This window comes from Lathyrus oleraceus, chromosome 1 (genome assembly GCF_024323335.1).
Source record: "Lathyrus oleraceus cultivar Zhongwan6 chromosome 1, CAAS_Psat_ZW6_1.0, whole genome shotgun sequence".
NCBI lineage: Eukaryota > Viridiplantae > Streptophyta > Magnoliopsida > Fabales > Fabaceae > Lathyrus > Lathyrus oleraceus.
Genome location: NC_066579.1, coordinates 459,070,741 through 459,095,282, shown reverse-complemented (window position 1 = coordinate 459,095,282; position 24,542 = coordinate 459,070,741). Strand labels below are relative to the sequence as shown.

Here is a 24,542-nt window from a genome sequence, read left to right as displayed (position 1 = left end):
TGTTCCAAATGGATGTGAAAAGTGCCTTCTTAAATGGTTACTTGAATGAGGAAGTATATGTTGAACAACCAAAGGGATTCACAGACCCAAATCTTCCAAAGCATGTGTATAAGTTGAGGAAAGCTCTTTATGGGTTGAAACAAGCTCCTAGAGCTTGGTATGAGAGACTCGCAGTGTTTCTCATTGACAATGGATATAGAAAGGGAGGCATTGATAAGACTTTATTTGTCAAAGATGAAGGAGGAAAACTCATGGTTGCTCAGATCTATGTGGACAATATTGTGTTTGGTGGGATGTCAAGTAAAATGGTTTAACATTTTGTTGAGCAAATGCAGTCTGAATTTGAAATGAGCCTTGTTGGGGAACTAACCTATTTTCTTGGCCTGCAAGTCAAGCAAATGGAAGATTCTATATTTCTATCTCAAAGTAAATATGCCAAGAATATTGTTAAAAAGTTTGGCATGGAGAATGCAAGCCACAAGAGGACACCTGCTCCTACTCATCTGAAAGTGTCTAAAGATGAAAATGGTGTCAGTGTGGATCAAAGTCTCTATAGAAGCATGATAGGGAGTCTGCTATATCTTACAGCAAGCATACCTGACATTGCTTTTGTTGTAGGCGTTTGTGCTAGATATCAAGCTGGACCAAAGGTGAGCCATATAAACCAAGTGAAAAGGATCCTGAAATATGTCAATGGCACTTGTGACTATGGGATGCTATACACTCATGGATCTGAATCTGTGCTGTTTGGATATTGTGATGCTGATTGGGCGGGAAGTGCTGATGATAGGAAAAACACATCAGAAAGATGCTTCTTCTTGGGGAACAATTTAATATCATGGTTCAGTAAGAAGCAAAATTGTGTTTCTCTATCTACTGCTGAAACTGAATACATAGCAGCTGGAAGTAGTTGTTCTCAATTGGTGTGGATGAAACAAATGCTGACTGAATACAATGTCTCACAAGATGTCATGACATTGTACTGTGACAACCTGAGTGCCATAAACATCTCAAAGAATCCTATTCAGCACAGCAGGACCAAACATATTGATATACGTCACCATTTTACTAGAGAACTTGTGGAGGATAAGATTGTAGTCTTAGAGCATGTTGCTACTGAGATGTAGTTAGCTGATATTTTTACAAAGGATTTGGATGCAAATCAGTTTGAAGTCCTGAGAGGAAAATTAGGGATTTGCATTTATGAAGACTCGTAGCAATTAATATGGAGTGGAAAAAGTAAGCAAATTAGCGTCTATGTGGCTAAAATAAAGCGCCACAATTATGGTAAATCATCACATTATTTTGGAAATACCATATATTTTGTCTTCACACGCTACCCCCATAACCTCACTACCTACTCCAACTCTTCCATCTTCCTGCTCCTTCTTCACAAACCTCTACTAGGGCAACTGTACTTTTTCCAGAAAAACTCCAAAATGTCACAACATCAAGATACATCTGCTTCTAAATATACTAAGTCTACTCAAAAGGTCAGTGCTCCTCCCATGGGCATTCCCGATGATGAGATTCTGGATGTTGTTCCCTCTCTGTTATTCCATACGAGGCCATTGGTTTGAACCAACCCATTGATGCCTCAGCTTCTGCATGCTCCAATCAAGGTAACTCCTCTAGTATTCCTTCTGGTTCAACTCCTGCCACTAATTCTAAGGAAGATATACACCACACTGATCGTGTTATAAGAGACCTAGTCACTAGAATCCTTAATGAAGGACACTTTGTGAAGGGAGTTTCTACTCCCCTGTCTCAAATGTACCCCTCTCTTGAGGTTGAACAACATAGTGGTAAGGATGACGATTCCTCCAGCTCTGAGAAGGACTTGGCTGCTGAAGGGTTGTGCTCTCTAGGGAAAACCGTGTCTGAAAAAGGAAAATCTGTGGCATCTAAAACTACCAATGCTTCCCACTCTGAGAAGCATGATGTGATTGATCTAGAGGATGGTAGCTCTGATGATCAAGAGGAAAGCTTACTTCATCACCTTAAGCCAAGTGTGGCTAAACGCATGAAGACTCGCAAAGGAAGATCTGTGGCTGAACTTATGTCAGCTAGAAAAGCTAAGAAGACTGCTGGTATTGGTCCCTCTAAATCTTAGAGCAAGGTTGAAGTAAAGAAGAGGAAGGTCAAAGATGATTCTGAGTCTGAAGAGGATGTTGAGGAACATGTCCCTGACATCTCGCCTGTGAAGAAAACCACTGTTAGGAAGTCTCCTGGTAAAGTTCCTGCTGTTCATTTGGATAACATCTCTTTCCATATTGAGGATGAAGTTGCCAAGTGGAAATTTGTGATCCAAAGAAGGGTGGCTGTGGAAAGGGAGTTGGGAAAAGATGCTGCTGATGTCAAGGAGGTCATGGACCTGATAAAGGCTGCTGGGTTGTTGAAGACTGTGGCTGGGTTCTCTCAATGCTATGAGGGTTTAGTTAAGGATTTCATTGTCAACATTCCTGAGGATATTGCTGATAAGAACAACAAGGAGTTCTGCAAGGTGTTTGTGAGGGGTAAGTGTATAACATTCTCTCCTACTATTATTAATAATTTTCTAGGAAGAAAAATTGAGGGTGCAGGTGAATTAGAAGTTACAAATAATGAGGTATGTAGAGAGATTACATCTAGGCAGGTGAAAGGTTGGTCTGTTAAAAAGCATCTTCCTGCTGGGAAGTTGATTGTCAAGTATGTTATCTTGCATAAAATAGGAGCTGCTAATTAGGTCCTTACCAACCATATCTCCACCATTGCTAATACCTTTGGGAGGTTTATTTTTGCTGTTGGAACAAAAGTAAAATTTAACTATGGTAGATTTATGCTTGAACAAATCATCAAGCATGCATCTACTAATGCAGTTAAGCTGCCTATTGCCTTTCCCTCTATGATCTATGGAATTATCTTGAATCAACACCCTGGTATTATATGCTCTAATGACTTACCTAGTAGAAAAAAACTTGCTCTGTCTGTGCACTATAAACTATTTGAAGGCAGTCATGTCGAGGATATTGTCATGACATCAGCCATGAAAAGGCCAACCTTAAAAGTTGGAACTATTGCTGAGCTTAAGGAGACATGAAAAGAGCTAGGTGAAGGGATAAGGATAGCCACAACTAGAAAACAATCGTTGGAAGCCTTGATTGCAAGCTTGAAGCGGGCTGAAGGTGAAAATATTGATCATGCTAATGTCAGTCATGAAGAAGAAGCTGGAGCCCACACCTCTAGTGAGAGGTCTACTAACCATGATGATACAAGTGGAAATTCTGATTCTGGTGCTGATGAAGCTGCAAGCTCAAGCTCTACTGAGTAGCTCCTTTGACTTTGCTCCCTATTGATGTGATGGTTTTTTTTGTGGTGGATTTTCTTGTTTTTGGCAATTCTGTGTTGCTGTTTTGCTGTTTTATTGGTTTGTATCTCAGCTTGCTTACAGCTGGTTACGTACTTGGTTTTGTAACCCTTTAACTTTTGATATTTCGGTTAATGACTAAATAGACATTTATTTTATCTCTTTGGTCTCTTTTGGCTAAAAAGGGTGAGAAGTAGATATAGCTATAGATGATGTTTGTCTGATACAAAGAGGGAGAACTTTCTGGTGTGTATTCGTTTGGCACAGGGGGAGGATTCTCTGTGTTCTGTATGTGTGAAGCAGGTCGTTTCTTGGTGTGGACTAGCTGAAGGGGGAGATGGTGTGATCTGAGTACAAGCGTTTGTGTGTTTACTAGTTGTAATTTTTGCTAGTAATGTGCGTATGTTTACTTCTGCTGCTGAACTGATACTTTGATTGATTGCTTGTGATCGTATAATCTATTGTTTGTTTTAGCCAAAATTTGCCAAAAGGGGAGTTTGTTGGTTCTATGTATTGGCATCAATTTTGGTAAAACTTAGTGTTATCACAAGATGTCACGCCTGTTGTCTTGACATGTGATATCAGCTTCCTGCAGGATGTTTAATATGGTTGTGCAGGATGTATTCAAGATGTCAGACCCGATGTTAAGACATGTGCATACAGAACATTCAGTCTGAATGTTATGTGTTTTGTTATTTCACTTTTCATGCAAGTCTTTGTATGCTTATGTGGAGATTGCATGCGTTATTAAAGGAGTAATTAAAGCCAAAATATTATGGTTCCCAAAGAGGAATGATTTGTTACTAATTCCTAGGGAATACGCATTAGATAGGATTAGGGTTACATGCTGCCCAGGCCCATTCAGAAAGCTTCTATTTAAAGACCATGTAACCCTGTGCAATTGACGAAGAATATACAAACGTTGAAGTGAGTGAGTATTAGGGTTTTAGCCTGATGTACGTTTGTGATTTGTGAGTCATTCATTCATCTTATTGATGTGTGAATTGGACTGAGTTTTGAGTTGTAATCTGTCCACTCTAAGCTTTGAAGTACGAGTGTTTTGTTTACTTGATTGAAGCTTCTAAGCAAGATCAGGTATGTGTCCTTGAAGTGTGTCTTCTTTCTGTGTAGTATTTGTTTTAGTATCACTGCTGTGATTGAGGGGGAGTGAGTAGGGTCTCATATTTAAGAGTTCTTAGATAGAAGTCACACGGGTAGAGATTAGGTGAAAAGACTGTAACTTGAAGTTGTTTACCGAGAGTCTTTGAACTAATTCTGTTTAGTGGATTTCCTTCCTGGCTTGATAGCCCCCAGACGTAGGTGTGTTGGCACCGAACTGGGTTAACAATTGCTTGTGCCGCTGTTTCATATGTTTCTCTGTTTTTATCCTGTTTATATTTCACTTGTTGTTTAGATATTAGTGTCGTGACATTACCTTCGACATCTCATATCTGATACAAGAATTTCACTCCAAGAATTTTACCTTAAGGTGTTAGGCGGACCCAACCTAAGGTGTGTAAGCACTGATTACATTAAAGGTGTCTTGATTCACTACAAATTTCAAGGCTATGATTTGATCTTCTACTTTTTACACATCCACAATATCCTTCTTCCAGTCCTTATCATAAATAATCCCCACTCTATTTCTCTATCTAACATTTCCAGTGTACCAAATCTTAAATTCTGAGTTGCCTAATTCTTTCTCCTTTTCACATGTCCACTTAGTTTCTTATAGGCATATAAAATTGATCTTATTGTTAACATAAATGTCCATTATTTCCTTGAATTTTCCAAGAAGTGTGCCTATATTCCATGATCCAAACACAAATCTTACTCTCAAGAACTAGCTACATTACCGATACACATTCATGAAAATGTGGGAATTCTTGCTTATTTTTCACTGCATCCAAGCGGCGATGCAACGACCCTTGCGCTTTTGACATTATACTCAAACCATACAACAAATTACATTTGGACAACGACCTAGCATTAGCATTATTTCGTAGTTGATTCATGTCATTGAGATTCAATGAAGTTTTATGTTTGATATCGATTGCCTAACACAACCTCTCTTTTTATGCAGGCTTGAGACCGACTATGTAAAAATTAACATAGACATGATTTTGAATTTTACATGTTAAAGGTTAATAAGTGGAATGTCGTAAATTTGATATATATATATATATATATATATATATATATATATATATATATATATATATATATATATATATATATATATATATATATATATATTATATATATATATATATATATATATATATATATATATATATATATATATATATATATATATATATATATATATATATATATAAAGAGGGATATTTTACTTTAAGAGTAAGTTTAAGATTTTTTTTTAAAATAACCATTTTAAAAAAAAATCGAAAATAACAAATAATAAAAAAAACACTTTTAGAACAGGATGCGCCAGATGAACTGACGCATCCTCTAAGCAACCAAAGGAGGCGCCAATAACATTGGTGCATGCATTGGGCTCCTCATGAGGAGGCACCAATGCTATTGGCGCATGCATTGGCCCTCATGAGGAGGCGCCAATGCCCCTGGCGCCTTAGTGCTGCATGTGGTGTAGGCGCCAATTCATCTGGCGCATACACCCCTTGTATTATTATTTTTATATTTAATTTTTTTTATTTTTATTTTATTTTTATTTATTAAATAAAAAAGAATAATATAAAAAAAAATATTGATGTGTTAATAATTGGTTACATTGGACTGACAATAAACTAATGATCGACCCGATTATAACGTCCCACTGTTCCACATCCTGGTGCGTTAGTTTGTCTCCGATATCTCCCACGATTTTCTTGAGGTATTTGAAGTCTTTGTATGCTGACCTGATCGAACGATGGTTGGTGTGAAGGTCCGGCGGAAGTTCCATCGGTATTTAACAGATGTGTCATCATTTGTTCCCAATATCCGGAGGGGCTCTGGCCAACGGCGCTTCCGTAATGGAGTTCGGTGCCCATGTCATCGTAGTTAGGTCATTGGGGTTGGGTGGATTAGGGACGGTATAGTTGCCCAAATTAGGCCATTGAATCGTTTTGGAAACAAAACAATGGTTCCTGGGGCGTACTATAGTTAAACAATAGTTGGGTGTTATGGTGATGGGATGTTTGGGTGGTCATTGATGGGGGGCTACGATGAAGTGACCCATATGAATCATCTGGGCTATAAACGGTTGTGGTTGTGGGGTTTGATTCTTGGTTTTGTGTTTGGGTGGGTGGTATGAATGGATTGCGATGTTGGATGATTGGTTGTTGGGTGGATGGCATGAACGGGTTGCGAGGTTGGGTATTTGGTTGTTATGTGTATGTGGTAGGTTGATGTTGTGAGGTTGGTTGTTGGGTTTGAGTGGGTTGATATTGGTGTTGGGTGGGGAATCATTGTGGGGCATACGATGACAAAGTAAGTTGGCGTGGATCCATCAAATACCGCAACTCAAATACAAATTGTTGAGTTGTTACCTATCTAAACCATGCCATATATTGTTGAGTCGGTCTTGCACCATGGATGACTGGTTCGTTTAAGATGTGTTGTCGTCTATTCCTCAATTGACGACACATCTCTTTTTCAAAGTCTCTCCAGTCAGAATAATCCCATTGTGCATCAACCCTTTTTTGATGCCAATTCCCCAAACACGTGGGAGGTTCTGAAATCTGTTGTAGAACGTCGAACTGCAGTTTGACTCGGTCACTCTAGTGCATTTCCACCATAGTGAATCAGATAATTGATGTCTTTGCTGTCCAAACTACATCATCGTCATGGTTCACATCATGATCAAGACCCAAATATGGCCTCCAAATAAACTGTAAAACAATACAAAACGATTAGATGAAAAATAATTTGATAAGTATTTTTAAATTAAAATATAGTTGTGTAGGAGAATTACATCGTCATGTCCAATGTAGTCAAATAGATTGCGATAGACTACAATAGCGTGTTTGGGACACCTATTGTAGTTCATCCCCCTTACTGACCACCTTAGATAAAAAAAGTGAAAATTATTATTTACTATTAATTATAAGATAAAATATAATTAACTAAATGGGAAAGTATTAGACTTACTTAGTTGCAAACGGGAACACGAATGAGTTCTCGTTTATCCGGGCGAGCGAAGGCATTCTTGACCAACCCCAAGCTTGTAGCAAATACGCACATGAAAAAAAAGTACATGTATTCTTTTTTGCAGTTTTACACATTGCACTATATAGATGGGCCAACACAGCTGAACCCCAACTATATGTGCTTACCTTATAATGTTGCGTAACAAAGGTAAATACATAATATTTACTAAATTACTTGTACTTTCTGGAAACAAAAAATTACCAAATAAAATCATAATATAACACCGAAATTTAATTATTTTCTCGTACTCGGTTGAATCTTCGGACAATATTATACTGACATAATATTGTTTAAGGTATTTTAAATTTATACTTTGCCCCATTGCTTGACCGGATGTCTCTCCCTCAGTTTCGTCGTTTAACAAAGGGACACCAAATAATTCATTGCATATAGAGTTGTCTTGGTTAACTCTACCATTCACGACTTTTCCATCTATACGGAGACCCAACAACATGTACACGTCCTCAAGTGTGACGGTACACTCACCAATCAGAAGGTGAAATGTGTAGGTCTCGGGTCTCCACCGCTCCAACAAAGCAAGAATGAACTTGTAGTCCACCGAGTACGAAACAATGTTGAGGAGATTTCCAAATCCACATCCTCTAATATATGGTTCTATTAAAGGATCGTGGGGTACATGTTCATGTACACGGCATCTAAAATGCTTCGGATCCTAATAACAAATAAGTAAGAAATGCAATAAGAAGAAGAAATACATAATACAAGCATAGATAACAAAGGTATACGACTTAAAAACGGAATAAGTAAAAAGAGAGTGATAACATACAAATGTCGAGATATTATCGAGTGTTCCTCTATGTTCATCACCCATAGTTAACAGAGACATAATTTGATGTTGCAGAGCTTGAGTGTGGCAGAGAAATAGTGTGGCAAAGAAAGATTATAGATGAGTAGTGTTGGAGATGATTTGATATTGTGATATGAAAGACTATTTATAGATGAATGAGTTAGTAGGTTTGCAACCTATGAAGCATGGGGTTGGTTGCACGCAATGATAAAAGTAGACTAGCCTTTGTCTTAGGCGCATGTATGTGAAAAATCACATGCAAGGAAGAGGCGTCCTTCCTCTTGGCGTTTGCATGTGATTAGTCACATGCAAGGAAGAGACGCCCTTCCTCTTGGAGCCTAGGTGTAAGTGAATGGAAGGGGAGCACTTCCTCTTGGCGCCTTGGTGTAATTGCATTGAAGGGGCGCCCTTCCTTTTGGCGCCCATGTTGCTTTATGGCGCCTAGGGAATCGGCGCTTGTTAGGAATATTAGGGCACATAGATTTCTTACTTCAGAGATTCCTTGCTTCAGAGATTCCTTGGGCGCATGTATGTTCTTGTCATTCTTGTCACTGCATGTGGATTCTTTTCACTGCATGCATGGTCAAGTCTGCACAGACGAACCAAGTGATCAATGCGTCCAATGTGTATGCTATTTAGGGTGTGCAGAGGAATAACTTAGCAATGCATTCAATTTCAGTAAAGAAAAGAAAGCTAGATTTTTAAAAAATGTCTTCCACACAACATTACATGATCAGTGCCCATATCGAATGTGAAATATTTGATCATCAGTTATTCGTTTTTTTTTCGAAACACAGAGGTAACTCAGTTTACAATAAATCGATGATCAAATTTTTCACATCTGAAACAAAGAATAGAAAAGAAATTACGGTGCAGTAATGTGGGCCAAATCATCTATAAAAATCCGGTTTGCTTTGCAGAAAACCAGATGAAGTTTTATCAGAAGAAGATTCGAGATGATGGTGATGTTCAGCATATGTTTGTCAGTCACGAACAATCCAGTTACAACGATATATAGTGGTATATATTACCACATCAACAACAAGTGTCTCAGTTCATTGATCAGTCACAAGTGTTTTGTGAGACTGATGTGTCGCGACGCGAAAAACAACCGGCGGGGAAAATACAGAGCCGCCACCGACGCTATTCATCCTATGACGGAAAGAGAGCGCAGGACTAACCTAAGAAAGGGAAAGGAACGGTCTTACGACCAGAGATTACAAGGTACGGGAGTCGGTTACGTAAGGGGAAGGTGTTAGCACCCCTCACGTCCGTCGTACTCGACGGGATCCACGCTCAAAAGATAGCTCAAAGGAAAGGAATAGGTTGCTGCTAATAAATTGCTCAAAGAAACTGCACAAACTGGAACAATAAATAGGTGGGGGGGAGAAAGAACGGAGGAAAGGGACTCGGCAGGATGTCGTATCCTGGGCCTACGTAGTTTGTCAGAAACAAACATCAGAGTCAACGTAGTTCGGGAAAAGGGGACATGCTCGCTAGGACATCGCATCCTATGCCTACGTATCTTCTCTATCCAGAGGAGAATCAGAGCACTCGTAGCTCGGCTAACGCACGCCGAAACAAGACACCAAAAAGGGACGCTGAGACGTCAAAAGAAACACTCAAAAGGAAACAGAATTCCAATACATGGACTTACACCCGACTCCCAACAATAACAAACGGGAAACAGAATGCCAATACATGGACTTACATCCGACTCCCAACAATAACCAAACAAAAGGAAACAGAATGCCAATACATGGACTTACACCTGACTCCCAACAATAACCAAACAAAAGGAAACAGAATGCCAATACATGGACTTACACCTGACTCCCAACAATAACCAAACAAAAGGAAACAGAATGCCAATACATGGACTTACACCTGACTTCCAACAATAACCAAACAAAAGGAAACAGAATGCCAATACACCAAAGAAAAAGGTTATCAGAATGAACCCCAACAAAGTAACCAAATATCCAGAATAAACCCCCGATAGGTATAACCAGACACCACAAATGAACCCCGAAATGAACCCCAAGTGAGAGACAACCGTCACAAATGAACCCCAAAGATGAACCCCAATACGAATGACCACCGTCATAAATGAACCCCAAGTGAGTGACAACCGTCACAAATGAACCCCAAAGATAACAAAAGAAACCTCCCCTAAGGTATGAACATACTACACACACGCGCTGAACCAACGAGTACTCACACCAAAGAAAACAAATAAAGGGTGAACAAACAAAGACTCAAAGAAAAGGGTGAACACACACACGAAAACAACACAGCAAAAAAGAAAAAGGGTTCCCAGAGAGATTGCTCACAACCTCCTGCCTACGTATCTCATCTGGTATGAGAATCAGGGCGACGTAGTTCCCCTTACCAGGGGTAAAACACTCTCCTAACCAGAGACCAGGGAAACAACAAACTAATAGGGAGACTACGACTCGAGCCTAATAGTTGTCATGCAATCAAATATCCCTAAGGTGAGGTCTCTAACAAGAGTTTGACTCATCCTGGACGCGAGTCAACTCAAGTCTAAACTCTACATATGTTCAGCTTCCTCAGAAGTTAATCGTACGACTCCTACAGAAAAGGAGATGAGAAGAGGAAAGAAAATAAACACACCAGCACAAGTGAACAAGCATCACACACTATATCCATACAAGAGTCTCAAACAATGGGTGGGCTTTAGTCAAGAGGGGTCATATCAACCTCGACAAACAAACCAAACTGTAAGGGGTAATCTGCAGCTCTTAACCACTGACATTGAATGTTAGGGTGAGTAGATCAAAATGGTAATGAGGATGAGACCTCATAGCTCTTAACCCTGGCCAGGGTGAGCTCATGACACAGAAAGTGTGGGGATCCAGAAAGTGGGATCCTATACCACTTGACAGACTCTGGACAAAGATCTGGGGCACATGTTCAGAAGCATCAGCACGTAGTGCGAGCATAAAGAACGACTCACTGAATAACGGGGGATTGGCTACTAATCCCTTTTATCTGTCAATTGCCTCTTCTCTTGGAGGTCTTATCAAATATCACATGCCTCTTCTTGGAGGTCTTTGGGCACAACTTTAAACAAACACAAACAGAGCCTCTGAAGGAGGACTTGCCAGCAAAATGTCTGCCAAAAAGGTGACAGGGCTTCCAGACTACATGAAGTAAGAAGCTAACTACCTGAGTGGTGTGTCAACCACAATCCAATGCTCAAGCAAGATCTAAAGCAAGCAAGCAACTAAGGTACCTGTACAAAGACTAAACAGTCAGTACTCCAGTCATAAAACCAGAAAACAAGCAATGAAACCTTCTAACAGTTACACAATTCAATGCATAAGTGCCCTAGCACTCAAATGAGCTCATGAGTTCACCATATCAATTACAACCCTACAAAACAAGAATAGGTTAGAACTCAATGCACTTTGTATCTCACAAGGTGAGAACAAACCCAATCATCAATGATAAGTATCCAAACCTGAAACATAAGAGGTAAAGTTAGTTCATGTACAAAGACAAAACTCAAAACCTAACCAAATGACCAATCCAGGACCCATCCTTTTTCATATCACACATTCAAACACTCCCCTAAATGTCCTCAAAAGGACCAGCATCCAATCAATAACCAAGTGCCTCAACTGGCCTATGTAATGCAATGACCAAAAAATATGCACAAAATGAACTTCCAACTTAGAAAAATCATATCAAATCAGAAATGCATACAATGACCTTGGGATTTTTGTATAAGTTTCTCATGCCATGAATGTTCAACATGCAAAAAATCAAATCCAGAATGATGCAAATGCTATGTGAACAAAAATGCACCAATTCAATGTCAAAAATGTGACACAAATTGTCACATTTTTCTCTATGTGTCAAAAATGATGATAACATGTGAGAAAAATTCCAAACCAGTGACCAATAATTCATGTCATGTATGCAAAAAAATTGGATCAAAAGGTTCAAAATTAAGGATTTCACAATGCATTGAATGCACTAGGTCAATTTGGCACAACATTGATTCAAAAATTCCCATATAAAAATCCAGTCAGCAAAAATTCATGAATTCAGCACCATAAAAAAGTAGACATAAATACAAAACCATGAAAAAAAATTGGGACTCATTTGGACAATTTTTGCATTTTTTATGAATTTTCTAAAATGACTAAAATAATTGGATAATGCAATGGAAATGGAGGGAAATAAATTAATTCAAATAAACTCAGAAAATCACCAGCCCTCAGATCTGGCGCGCTTATTGCATCAACGGTCCAAGTTTAAACAAATGAAACGCGCCGTTTCATTTAACACAGTCAGCTACCCAGTCATCATTCCACGCTTGCATGGCTTTGGTCAAAGCAATCTCGTCCACTCATTCTCCCACGCACGCAGCCTCGCGGCTCACACGTCAGCCAAACCTTAAGATTACACAGACGCCGGAGCTCTGCTCCGGTCGTCTTCTCCGGCGAGACGCGCGGTGGCGCCACCATGAAATTTTCCAGAATTTCGCAAGATCGGTACCGTTCGACTCGTTTTCCAACGGTGATTCCAAATATGACCTTGGTTCATCCTAATTCTACCTGGATTTTGCAAATCGAAGGGAATAAATTCTGAGATCCAAACTTCCATTCAACACCACGTCCTCAATTCTCACTCAAACTCAAATCTAAACACAAACTCGTGATCTACACATCAAGCTCTACAATCCTATATCCAAAAAACAGCAAAAGGAGAGATCGAAAATTGAGTCACCTTGGAATGGAGCTTTCTGAAAACGCGATCTCTCAAGCTCTACTGCTCCAGATCATCTCCTATGAGCTTCCTTTGAAGCTTTATGCAAAAAGAAACAGTTAAAACCTCTTGAATATGCTTCAATTTCCAACTTCCATGATCATGATAATGCTCTTGATCTGCTCGAATTCTGGCTGAATTGCTCCAAACAATGGATGATTCTTGATCAGTGAAGCATGAGGATCAAGAATATGCAAGAATATTTGAGGCTTGTATGGAGAAAAATCAAATTCGAAGAGAGAGAAATTTTGGAGAGTTTCTTGAATTTTGATCTCAAATGGTGGTTATGGCAGTTAGGATTAGGGTTTCTCTATTTATATCCTTTGCTAATGACAATGCTAATCATATTTTCCATTGGTTAATCATGATTAAGGAGATATAAAGCATCTTGCAAAAATGCAAATGGAGTTCACATGCCCATAATACACGTGTTTAGCTCCATGTTAAGGTCTTAATCCACTTAAGAACATCCAATGGTCATGATTTGAGTATTTGTTAGCTTGCATCTTAAGCCAAAAATGAATGGTTAAGATTTCCTTCAATTTGCACATGTGTGAAATAATGAATATACATGCCCCTCTCATGCATGGGAATGGCTTATTTTCACTCCAATATGGTCCATGAAGAATGCTGAATTGAAGCCTTGCCTTGATTCTTTGTGAATTTTGACTTGTAGCATGACATTATCCTTTGAACCAATGTGAAATAATGTGACTTTTGGCCATGATTACTCTTGCACAATTGAGTCAAATGATGTAATTTTGAGATGCCTTGAACATGAGAAGCATTTTGCAAAAAGAATGAACCAATTTGAAGCATTATATCAAAAGTTATGCCATTTTGAATTTCCATGCACACTTTGTGATCAAATGACCATAACTCCTCAACCATTCATCATATGGACATGAATTAGGACTTTTTGGAAAGGGGAGACAAAGATATTCAACTTTCATGTTCACCAAAAATCCATTTGAAACTCCTTTGATATTGAAACGTCAAGTTGAGAGTGGACCAAAAACTTGCCAAATTTGGAAACTTTGATTTACAGGTCATTTTCCATTTTTAGTAACTTTTGCCATGACCTTCAAATCTTCTAGATGGATGTTTAGGATGATGAATAAACCCCATTTGAAGATGATTGAGGTGTCTTAACTCATTTCCCCGCCTCATAGCCCTCAGTTGACTGCACAGTTGACTTTTGGTCCTCAAATGACCTTGAAATGCCTTGATGATGATAGAACCATGATGATGGTGATATATCCTTGCAGATAGGATGATGCTCAAGACCTTTGAAGAATCAAGAAACCCTAATTGAAGTCTGTCATACGGTGAACTGGACTTTATCGGATTTTTAATCGCAATGTCGCGGTTAGCAAGAGTCGCCACCGACTTTTCTTTTATCCAATAAGGAAAGGTGGAAAAGAACAGGAAAGACCTTAATTTAGATTCTTAGGTTCGGGAGGTACTTTATACAAAGGGAAGGTATTAGCACCCTTTGTATCCATGGTTATCCATGGGCTCTTAATTGCTCAATCATTTATGTTTTCTAGGTTTGAAAAAGTGGTTGAGAAATGTATGAAAGATGTTTTGAAAACGAGAATTTAACTTTGTAATGATTCTTGCATGAATGTATACAAAGTGGTTATCCCGTATAGTTTTTTTTGAAAGTAGTTTAGAAAAATATAACTCGACAATGATCCTAGTACGGATGTATGCTAAGTGGTGATTTTCCAAAAGATGTTTGAAAGGTGTGAGGTGTGAAAAGCATTTTTTGTCATGAATGAGCAATTAAGGTTATACCTGTCCGAGGTCTTTCCGGGCATTTCCTATCCTTATGAGGGCAAAACTGTCCTTACTATTGAGAAGTAAGTAGTTTTATCCTTGGGATGTTTAAGGGTCATCGTAGGGTCGTCGATAGGTCATTGAAGGCAACAGTTGTGAGGATACCTTAGCATTCGAAGGGACTACCATCATTTAACCGTAGGCTATACCGGAGGGTCATCGAGGGACAAAATCGTATTTTCGAAGGCAACATCCGAGGGACTATGATGATTTAACCGAAGGGTCTTTGCTAAGTGTATCCCCACGTTCGCGGGACATGACCGTATTACGTAATCGTGGGATAATAAAGAGAGGTCCGATGTTATTTATTTAAAGTCCGGATTTTAACAATTAATTAAATAGCCGTAATCAGTTAGGTAATTAGGTCCACAGGAAATCAATGAAATCAATACATTAAAAATCAAGCTTGGTGATTCAAGATGAATCTCCATATTAAACTTAGGTCATCCAAAAACCATCTCCTCAAGAATGTCCACACCTAAAGCGGCATGCCTAGCCGGTTATTTCTTTGGAAGTATGCTAGCCTTTACATCATGCAACACACGGAGTAGAGCATTGAGGCAAAATACAATTGGAAATTGCCCCATAAATAAATATAACAATCAGGAAGTTAAGCCAAATAATGCAGGATCATGATTAGATAAACATAAAATGGGCAACAAAGAGACAAAGCAGCCCCTGTCCCGTTCGCCTCTGCTTCGCCTAGCGAAGGCTCAGCGAAGGCTCGCTGCAGGCTCGCCTAGCGATGAGCTAGTGAGCGGCCACGGGTTTGAAGTTTGAGAACAGTATGACCTCAACCTGCGGCATGGCTTATGGCATTCAATACATAATTATACGGTTCAGCATTCACAATATTCAGGCACACTTAAATTCACATGCAAAACTTCGAATATGTTTATGAGTTCAATTATAGTATCGCATGCAAGTTAAGAACATGAAGTGGTACCACATGCCAAATGAGAACACAAAGCGGTATCACATGCAGATTAAGAACCTAAAGAGGTACCACATGCAAAATAAGAACTTAAAGTGATAATCACATGCAAATTAAGAAAATAACGCGATAATAGTGATGCAAACCTGTTGGCGATCGAATTGCAACCTTGAATTGGCGAGCCGGATCGGGTTAGGCGGCGGTAGCTTCGGAGCGGGGCGCGGCCTTCAGGGTTTCTTCACTCGGAATTTTCTAAAGTAGCCTCAGGGTTTCCGTGCCAGGGTTTCCGTCCGTCTTTCCCTGTTTTTCGTCCGTCTGTCTGTCTGTCCTTTTTCGTGGCAGAAGAGCAGGTATTTATAGTAGTGGTAGTAGTGACCTAATGGGCTTAAAATGAGGTCCAAAAATTCAAATTCTCGCAAGCTTCGCTAGGCGAAGGAATTGCTCGCCTAGCGAGCAAGCTAGGTTTGGGCTTTTTCTGGACCTGATGCTTCGCTGGGCGAGTGGCATGCTGAGATATTCGCTAGGCGAAGGAATTGCTCGCCTAGCGAGCAAGCTTTTTTGGGCCACTTTGGATTAGGCCTGTTGTGAGCTGGGCTTTTGTCCATTTAATATCAGTGCCTTGCAGATCAAGTCAGAGGGTCTTGGAAAATGCTTTGTAACATCAACGGGCAAATTTTGGGGTATGACAGCTGCCCCTGTTCAATATTCTTGCACCGAGAGAGTTAGAATGGCGAGTATGCCGTTCGTGGTTTGGAGGTGAAAGATTATTGAACACTAGAATGCCCCAAAAATTTGCGCTTGTCCATTAGTCTTGATGGAGATGGGCTTAAAGATGCCATCCAAGAGGTTCGATGACGAGATTTTCCAGATTGTGTCGTACGTTAGACGATGTCTGAAGACATGGATGTCATACCGGGTCATACGCTAGACCGTATAGTGAATCATCCATCATGCTGTTGATTTCGCTGGGGAGTCAGAGTATGCTATATACTGCTGGGGATAAGGGATCAGAATGGATCGTATACTGGACCATATCCGAGCACCGGAGTGAGCCGTTCGTTAGGCGGATGACTTTGCTGGGGGATGAAAGATCAGAACGGATCGTACACTAGATCGTCCGTTAGGCTGAATCTGCTTGAAGGGGAAGTAGTCATATACCAGACTACCATTCAGGAATGTACCTGTCTGAAGGTAGCACCTGAGCAAGGGAGTAGCCGTATACCAGACTACCATTCAGGAATGTACCTGTCCGAAGGTAGCACCTGAGCAAGGGAGTAGCCGTATACTAGACTACCATTCAGGAATGTACCTGTCCGAAGGTAGCACCTGAGCAAGGGAGTAGCCGTATACCAGACTACCATTCAGGAATGTACCTGTCCGAAGGTAGCACCTGAGCAAGGGAGTAGCCGTATACTAGACTACCATTCAGGAATGTACCTGTCCGAAGGTAGCACCTGAGCAAGGGAGTAGCCGTATACCATACTACCATTCAGGAATGTACCTGTCCGAAGGTAGCACCTGAGCAAGGGAGTAGCCGTATACCAGACTACCATTCAGGAATGTACCTGTCCGAAGGTAGCACCTGAGCAAGGGAGTAGCCGTATACCAGACTACCATTCAGGAATGTACCTGTCCGAAGGTAGCACCTGAGCAAGGGAGTAGCCGTATACCAGACTACCATTCAGGAATGTACCTGTCCGAAGGTAGCACCTGAGCAAGGGAGTAGCCGTATACCAGACTACCATTCAGGAATGTACCTGTCCGAAGGTAGCACCTGAGCAAGGGAGTAGCCGTATACCAGACTACCATTCAGGAATGTACCTGTCCGAAGGTAGCACCTGAGCAAGGGAGTAGCCGTATACCAGACTACCATTCAGGAATGTACCTGTCCGAAGGTAGCACCTGAGCAAGGGAGTAGCCGTATACCAGACTACCATTCAGGAATGTACCTGTCCGAAGGTAGCACCTGAGCAAGGGAGTAGCCGTATACCAGACTACCATTCAGGAATGTACCTGTCCGAAGGTAGCACCTGAGCAAGGGAGTAGCCGTATACCAGACTACCATTCAGGAATGTACCTGTCCGAAGGTAGCACCTGAGCAAGGGAGTAGCCGTATACCAGACTACCATTCAGGAATGTACCTGTCCGAAGGTAGCATCTGAGGGGATGAAGGTTTAACTTGGTCGTACATTAAACCTTACTTGAGTTGTTGAAGATCAGAGTGGATCGTACGTTAGATCGTATCTGAGTTGTTGAAGGTCAGATGTTGAGCTGAATCAGGATGAACCGTACGCTAGGCTATATCTGATAGTATTTGTGTATGCTGTATTTGCAATGAATATCTGGGATGGGCTTATAGATGCCATCGTTAGGAGGATGTCTGAATGAATGTTGACATGGAGTATATCTGAAAGATGTATCTGAAGAAAAAAAGTAGTCGTACGCTGGACTACACCTCGGAATGTACCGTACGCTAGGCAGTATCTGAGGGATATAGTTAAATCTTGAGTGTAATTGATAAAGATGTCCGTCTGAATGGACCTTTGTTTTGACTGTGTCAGGAGGATAATTGACCTGAAAAATAAAGTTAGCTTCATGCCATGTCATGATGCATGAGATGCAAATGTTGTATGCATGCGAAATGATGTAATGAATGAATTATGCGTCTGAAATAAATGCGAACATTGTATGCATGTATATGTTATGAAATGATGTAATGTATATGATGCGGAATGAACATTGTATGTAGGTATGTGATGTGAAGTGATGTAATGAATGCACTACGTGTCTGAAACGTTCTTCCAGGGGACTCTACTGGGGAAATAAATCTCAGTCTGCTGGTCGGAGATAGTTATAGGGAAGACCCTCCCTTAACTGGGGGATTTGACTTCTGTCTGATGGTAGAAACACTTGACAGAGCCTGGCTGGGGACAGAAAAGATGACCCATTTGTCTAGTAATGCCACTCTCTTCTGGGAAATAATTGACGTTGCCGGGGAATAGGATTAGCAACGGATTCATTGGAAAGCATGGTTAGACCTTTTCCTTGATCCTGAAGTCTCGTAGTAATTGCAATTTCCATTTTAGGCATATATTTTTGATAAACATTGATCATGTTCAAATGCATATATCAATTCAAGTTAAATCAATGGACGTTTACGCAAACAAAACAGAGAAATAAAACCACAACATTTTTCGAAATGAAATTGCATTGATTCTGAAAGAGGGCCTATAAATAGGCAAGTGAGTACAAGGAGACAGAAATCCTAGTAAGAGGAAATTGTCAAGAAAGCAAAGAGAAAACTATGCAGAAAAAGTCCTATTGATTTTAATTCCACTACTGTCATCATGTCTTCAAGCATCTCATCTTCTGCTGTCGGATAGAGGTGATTGGCTTGTTCAGTCCCTTGAACTTGGTTGAAGCTGACAGAGAACGGGACACAGTTATACGCTTGAATCCCTAATTTTTGCCTGGACCGCCTTTTCAGGTTTTCAGTCCACCAGGATACCCGTTTTTGCCCAAGCCGCCTTTTCAGGTTTTCGACTTGCCGGGTGTACATTTTTATATGTTTATCCCTAATTTTTGCCCGAACCCTTTTGGTTCGCCGGGATGCCCTTACTTTTGCCTAGGTACGTCGACCTAGCGGGTCTCTGTTATGCGTAGTATTTTTTAACTATGTCCGCGTTCACAGGATGCGGGAACTCTTCGCCATCCATTGTAGCAAATATCATGGCTCCACCAGAGAATACCTTCTTAACCACAAATGGCCCTTCGTATGTGGGAGTCCACTTGCCTCTGGGATCCCCTTGTGGTAGAATGATACGCTTGATCACCAAGTCACCAACTTGATACACCTGTCTCTTGACTCTTTTGTTAAATGCCTGGGTCATGCGCTTCTGATATATCTGCCCATGACCAACAGCCGCAAGTCTCTTTTCATCAATCAAATTTATCTGATCGAGTCGAGTTTGAATCCATTCATCCTCATCTAAGCCTGCATCTTTCACAATTCTTAGAGAGGGGATCTGAACTTCCACTGGTAAAACGGCTTCCATCCCATAGACTAAAGAGAAAGGGGTTGCCCTTGTCGAAGTGCGGTAACCATGAAGAGCAAAAGGTAACACCTCATACCAGTCTTTGTATGTTACTATTATCTTTTGTATGATCTTCTTGATATTGTTAGCAGTCTCCACGGCACCGTTCGTCTTTGGCCGGTACGGAGAAGAGTTATGGTGCTTTATTTTGAACTGCGTGTAGAGTTCAATTTAGTACCATCATCAGTGATAACTCTCTCAGGAGACAGCAGGTTTCTCAACTAGATATTTGATAGAATCCATCTTAGAAGTCAATAAAGCGGTACGATTCAACATATACCGTCTTAGTCGGCGAGCAGCCTAGGCCAAAGCACAGCAAGCTTTCTCGAGCTGTGAGTATCTTATTTCACAGTCGGTACCTTTTGCTAAGGCAGTGTATGGCATGCTCTTTTCGACCAGACTCGTCATGTTGCCCCAGCACACCCTATTGAATTTTCTAACACGGTCAAATACATGATTAGAGGTCTTCCTTCAACTGGTAGCATTAGCATTGGAGGTTCTTGGAGATATTTCTTGATTTTGTCATTCATCATTCCATACCATCTCTTGATTTTTCTTTTTTGGTAATTTGAAGATGGGTTTGCAGGTAGCAGTCAAGTGTGGAATGAATCGGGCAATGTAATTCGAGTGCCCCAAGAAACTTCTGACTTCTCTCTTGTTTATTTCAGTACCCAGATTTACAATTTCAATTGATTCCTCATGCGGCTGTATAGTCTTTTGTAGTACCAGTCTGGCAAGTTCTCTAGGGACTTCACAATCTTCCTCACTTCCATCCTCGGCTTGGTAGATCGGATTTTCAAAGTCATAATGAACAGTAGCAGAGTCATTACCAACAGGATCCAGAGTGGATATGGATCGGCAAATTGTTACGTGCGTGTGTGCAAGAAAACATAGCTTGTTTTGAAAAAAATGACAGGAAAGATAAAGAGCGCAATATTTGAATGCAAAAAGTCCATTGATTTATTGAATATGAATATGCTTATGAAATGACAGAACCCTTGAAAAATTAGCTATTATGCCCCGGGTATAGACACAATGCTTTGAAACACAAAAATAGCAATAACAATTACTCCTGACTAAAGGAAATCGGGATAGTGTCTTCAGCCTTCCAATTATTGGATCCGTCACCAATTGTTGGGAAAATCCAGCTATCCAAGTCATAATCGTTATCAGTATCTTCCACAGCATTGACAGTCTCGTCATGATTAGGCAGAGGGGCAGTGATGCCATTAGGAGTCTCCGGAGGATCAAAGATAGTCGCCTGTATCTTCCCACTTCGAATGCCACTTTCAACATGTTCACCTGTTAATATAAGTTCAGTGAAACCCAATGAGGAACTCCTCAATAGATGGCTGTAGAATGGGCCAGTCAGTGTGCTCATGAACATGTCCACTAATTCTCGATCAGTCATAGGGGGTTTGACTCTGCCAGCCAAATCTCTCCATTTTTGAGCATATTCTTTGAAACTTTCTTTAGATCCCATAGTCATATTCTGCAACTGTAGCCGAGTAGGCGCTAGTTCAGAATTATACTGGTACTGTTTATAGAAAGCAGTTGCTAAATCAGTCCATGTGTGGATGTCAGAGCTCTCGAGCTGATAATACCACTCCAATTGTGTGCCAGACAGACTCTCTTGGAAGAAATGGATCCAGAGCTTCTTATTAGTGGTATACGGCTGAATCTTTCTCACGTAAGCTCTCAGATGCATCTGAGGACAAGATGCCCCATCATACTGAGTGAAAGCGGGGACCTTGAATTTGCGAGGAATGATCACATCGGAGACTAGACCTAAACTTTCAAAATCCAGACCGGGCGCCTTCTGACCTTCCATAGCTAGCATGCGTTCTTCCAGCAACTTGTACTTGCCATCTTTTGGAGAGTACTGTTCATTCTCGTAATTTTCATCGTCATCCTCAGGGTTGAAAGGATCAGCATTCTCATCTTCAGAATCTGTCTCTGTTTCCTCTTCTTGATCCTTCGGAATTCTGATTTTGATTCCCGCAGCCTGTCCTTTAAGCCTTCTTCCCGGGTTAATGTCACTCACAGCTTTCTTGTCTTTCTTTTTCTCGAGCAAGAGAGCTTTCAGTTCCTCCTGCCCCCTGGATAAGTTCAAGATCATCTCCTGGAGTTGAGCATTCTGAGCATGGAGATCCTTGACAGTTTGTTCGAGGTCCATTTTTCTGTGTGGAGGAAAACCGTGAGAACACTGATCCCTTTAGAGTACCTGTTATGCTATGTTATGCTATGCAATGCATGAAATGTTTTCAAGGACTTTTGGAATTTAACTTTGCATAAACTACCAAAAAAAGGAAACTCTTTTTTTTTTGTTTTTTTGTTTTTTTGTTTTTTTTTTCATACAAAACAGAGCAACGTTAAATCCCTAAGTCCTTGAAATGGTTAGTACAATGTTATGATGTCATGATGTTATGATGTTATGAGGTTAAATAAATAACAAGCACAAGCAAGTCACACAACCATCATTCCTAGGTTATAAGGCTTGCATGAGTTCCATAGGTAAGTACCCTCCCCACTGAAGTTTGGTTGGTTCAACCTGTCCTAGAATAGTAACCGGGTTCTAGAAGGATCTCAGATCATCGACCTTTCTTTAGGTCCACTTCAGTGCAACACCAAGTGGTTGACCGAAGCTTCCCTAAAGTCCAATCTCAAAGAGTGTAGTATCGAGTATCAACCAACCTCAGTCGGAACCGAAGCCAGTTATCTCACTACTTTCTAATGGCTAGGATGATTCAATTAGGGTTCTAAAGGTCTGGTTAATGCTTTGATGACACCACGCGGAAGCCAAATTTTTCCTCAAATAACATGAGGACCATCAGGACGACCAAAGTGTCACATTAACCGTAGCTATCATTTTGACCAATCCAGTATACGCCGGATAGTCGCGATGATCTATTGCTACTTACCTAAGGTACACTAGATCCGGGTGTAGGATCTTTCACTCAAAGCCCCCTTAAAAGAAGGAATAATAAAACATAAATTGATTTTTTTTTTTAGATGGACCTCTCTTTGTAGTCCCCAGCAGGGTCGCCAGTTCTGTCATACGGTGAACTGGACTTTATCGGATTTTTAATCGCAATGTCGCGGTTAGCAAGAGTCGCCACCGACTTTTCTTTTATCCAATAAGGAAAGGTGGAAAAGAACAGGAAAGACCTTAATTTAGATTCTTAGGTTCGGGAGGTACTTTATACAAAGGGAAGGTATTAGCACCCTTTGTATCCATGGTTATCCATGGGCTCTTAATTGCTCAATCATTTATGTTTTCTAGGTTTGAAAAAGTGGTTGAGAAATGTATGAAAGATGTTTTGAAAACGAGAATTTAACTTTGTAATGATTCTTGCATGAATGTATACAAAGTGGTTATCCCGTATAGTTTTTTTTTGAAAGTAGTTTAGAAAAATATAACTCGGCAATGATCCTAGTACGGATGTATGCTAAGTGGTGATTTTCCAAAAGATGTTTGAAAGGTGTGAGGTGTGAAAAGCATTTTTTGTCATGAATGAGCAATTAAGGTTATACCTGTCCGAGGTCTTTCCGGGCATTTCCTATCCTTATGAGGGCAAAACTGTCCTTACTATTGAGAAGTAAGTAGTTTTATCCTTGGGATGTTTAAGGGTCATCGTAGGGTCGTCGATAGGTCATTGAAGGCAACAGTTGTGAGGATACCTTAGCATTCGAAGGGACTACCATCATTTAACCGTAGGCTATACCGGAGGGTCATCGAGGGACAAAATCGTATTTTCGAAGGCAACATCCGAGGGACTATGATGATTTAACCGAAGGGTCTTTGCTAAGTGTATCCCCACGTTCGCGGGACATGACCGTATTACGTAATCGTGGGATAATAAAGAGAGGTCCGATGTTATTTATTTAAAGTCCGGATTTTAACAATTAATTAAATAGCCGTAATCAGTTAGGTAATTAGGTCCACAGGAAATCAATGAAAACAATACATTAAAAATCAAGCTTGGTGATTCAAGATGAATCTCCATATTAAACTTAGGTCATCCAAAAACCATCTCCTCAAGAATGTCCACACCTAAAGCGGCATGCCTAGCCGGTTATTTCTTTGGAAGTATGCTAGCCTTTACATCATGCAACACACGGATTAGAGCATTGAGGCAAAATACAATTGGAAATTGCCCCATAAATAAATATAACAATCAGGAAGTTAAGCCAAATAATGCAGGATCATGATTAGATAAACATAAAATGGGCAACAAAGAGACAAAGCAGCCCCTGTCCCGTTCGCCTCTGCTTCGCCTAGCGAAGGCTCAGCGAAGGCTCGCTACAGGCTCGCCTAGCGATGAGCTAGCGAGCGGCCACGGGTTTGAAGTTTGAGAACAGTATGACCTCAACCTGCGACATGGCTTATGGCATTCAATACATAATTATACGGTTCAGCATTCACAATATTCAGGCACACTTAAATTCACATGCAAAACTTCGAATATGTTTATGAGTTCAATTATAGTATCGCATGCAAGTTAAGAACATGAAGTGGTACCACATGCCAAATGAGAACACAAAGCG

The 24,542-nt window shown here is 40.4% G+C and overlaps 1 protein-coding gene across 1 annotated transcript; it reads left to right on the top strand.

The window, feature by feature from the left end:
- The first annotated feature begins 1,439 nt into the window (after positions 1-1,439).
- Positions 1,440-3,079, top strand: LOC127115311 (uncharacterized). Its single transcript, XM_051046891.1, has 5 exons — positions 1,440-1,574; positions 1,673-2,011; positions 2,114-2,516; positions 2,562-2,688; positions 2,815-3,079. Exons 1-5 carry the CDS (start codon positions 1,440-1,442, stop codon positions 3,077-3,079), a joined length of 1,269 nt encoding a protein of 422 aa, XP_050902848.1.
- Positions 3,080-24,542: the final 21,463 nt, after the last annotated feature.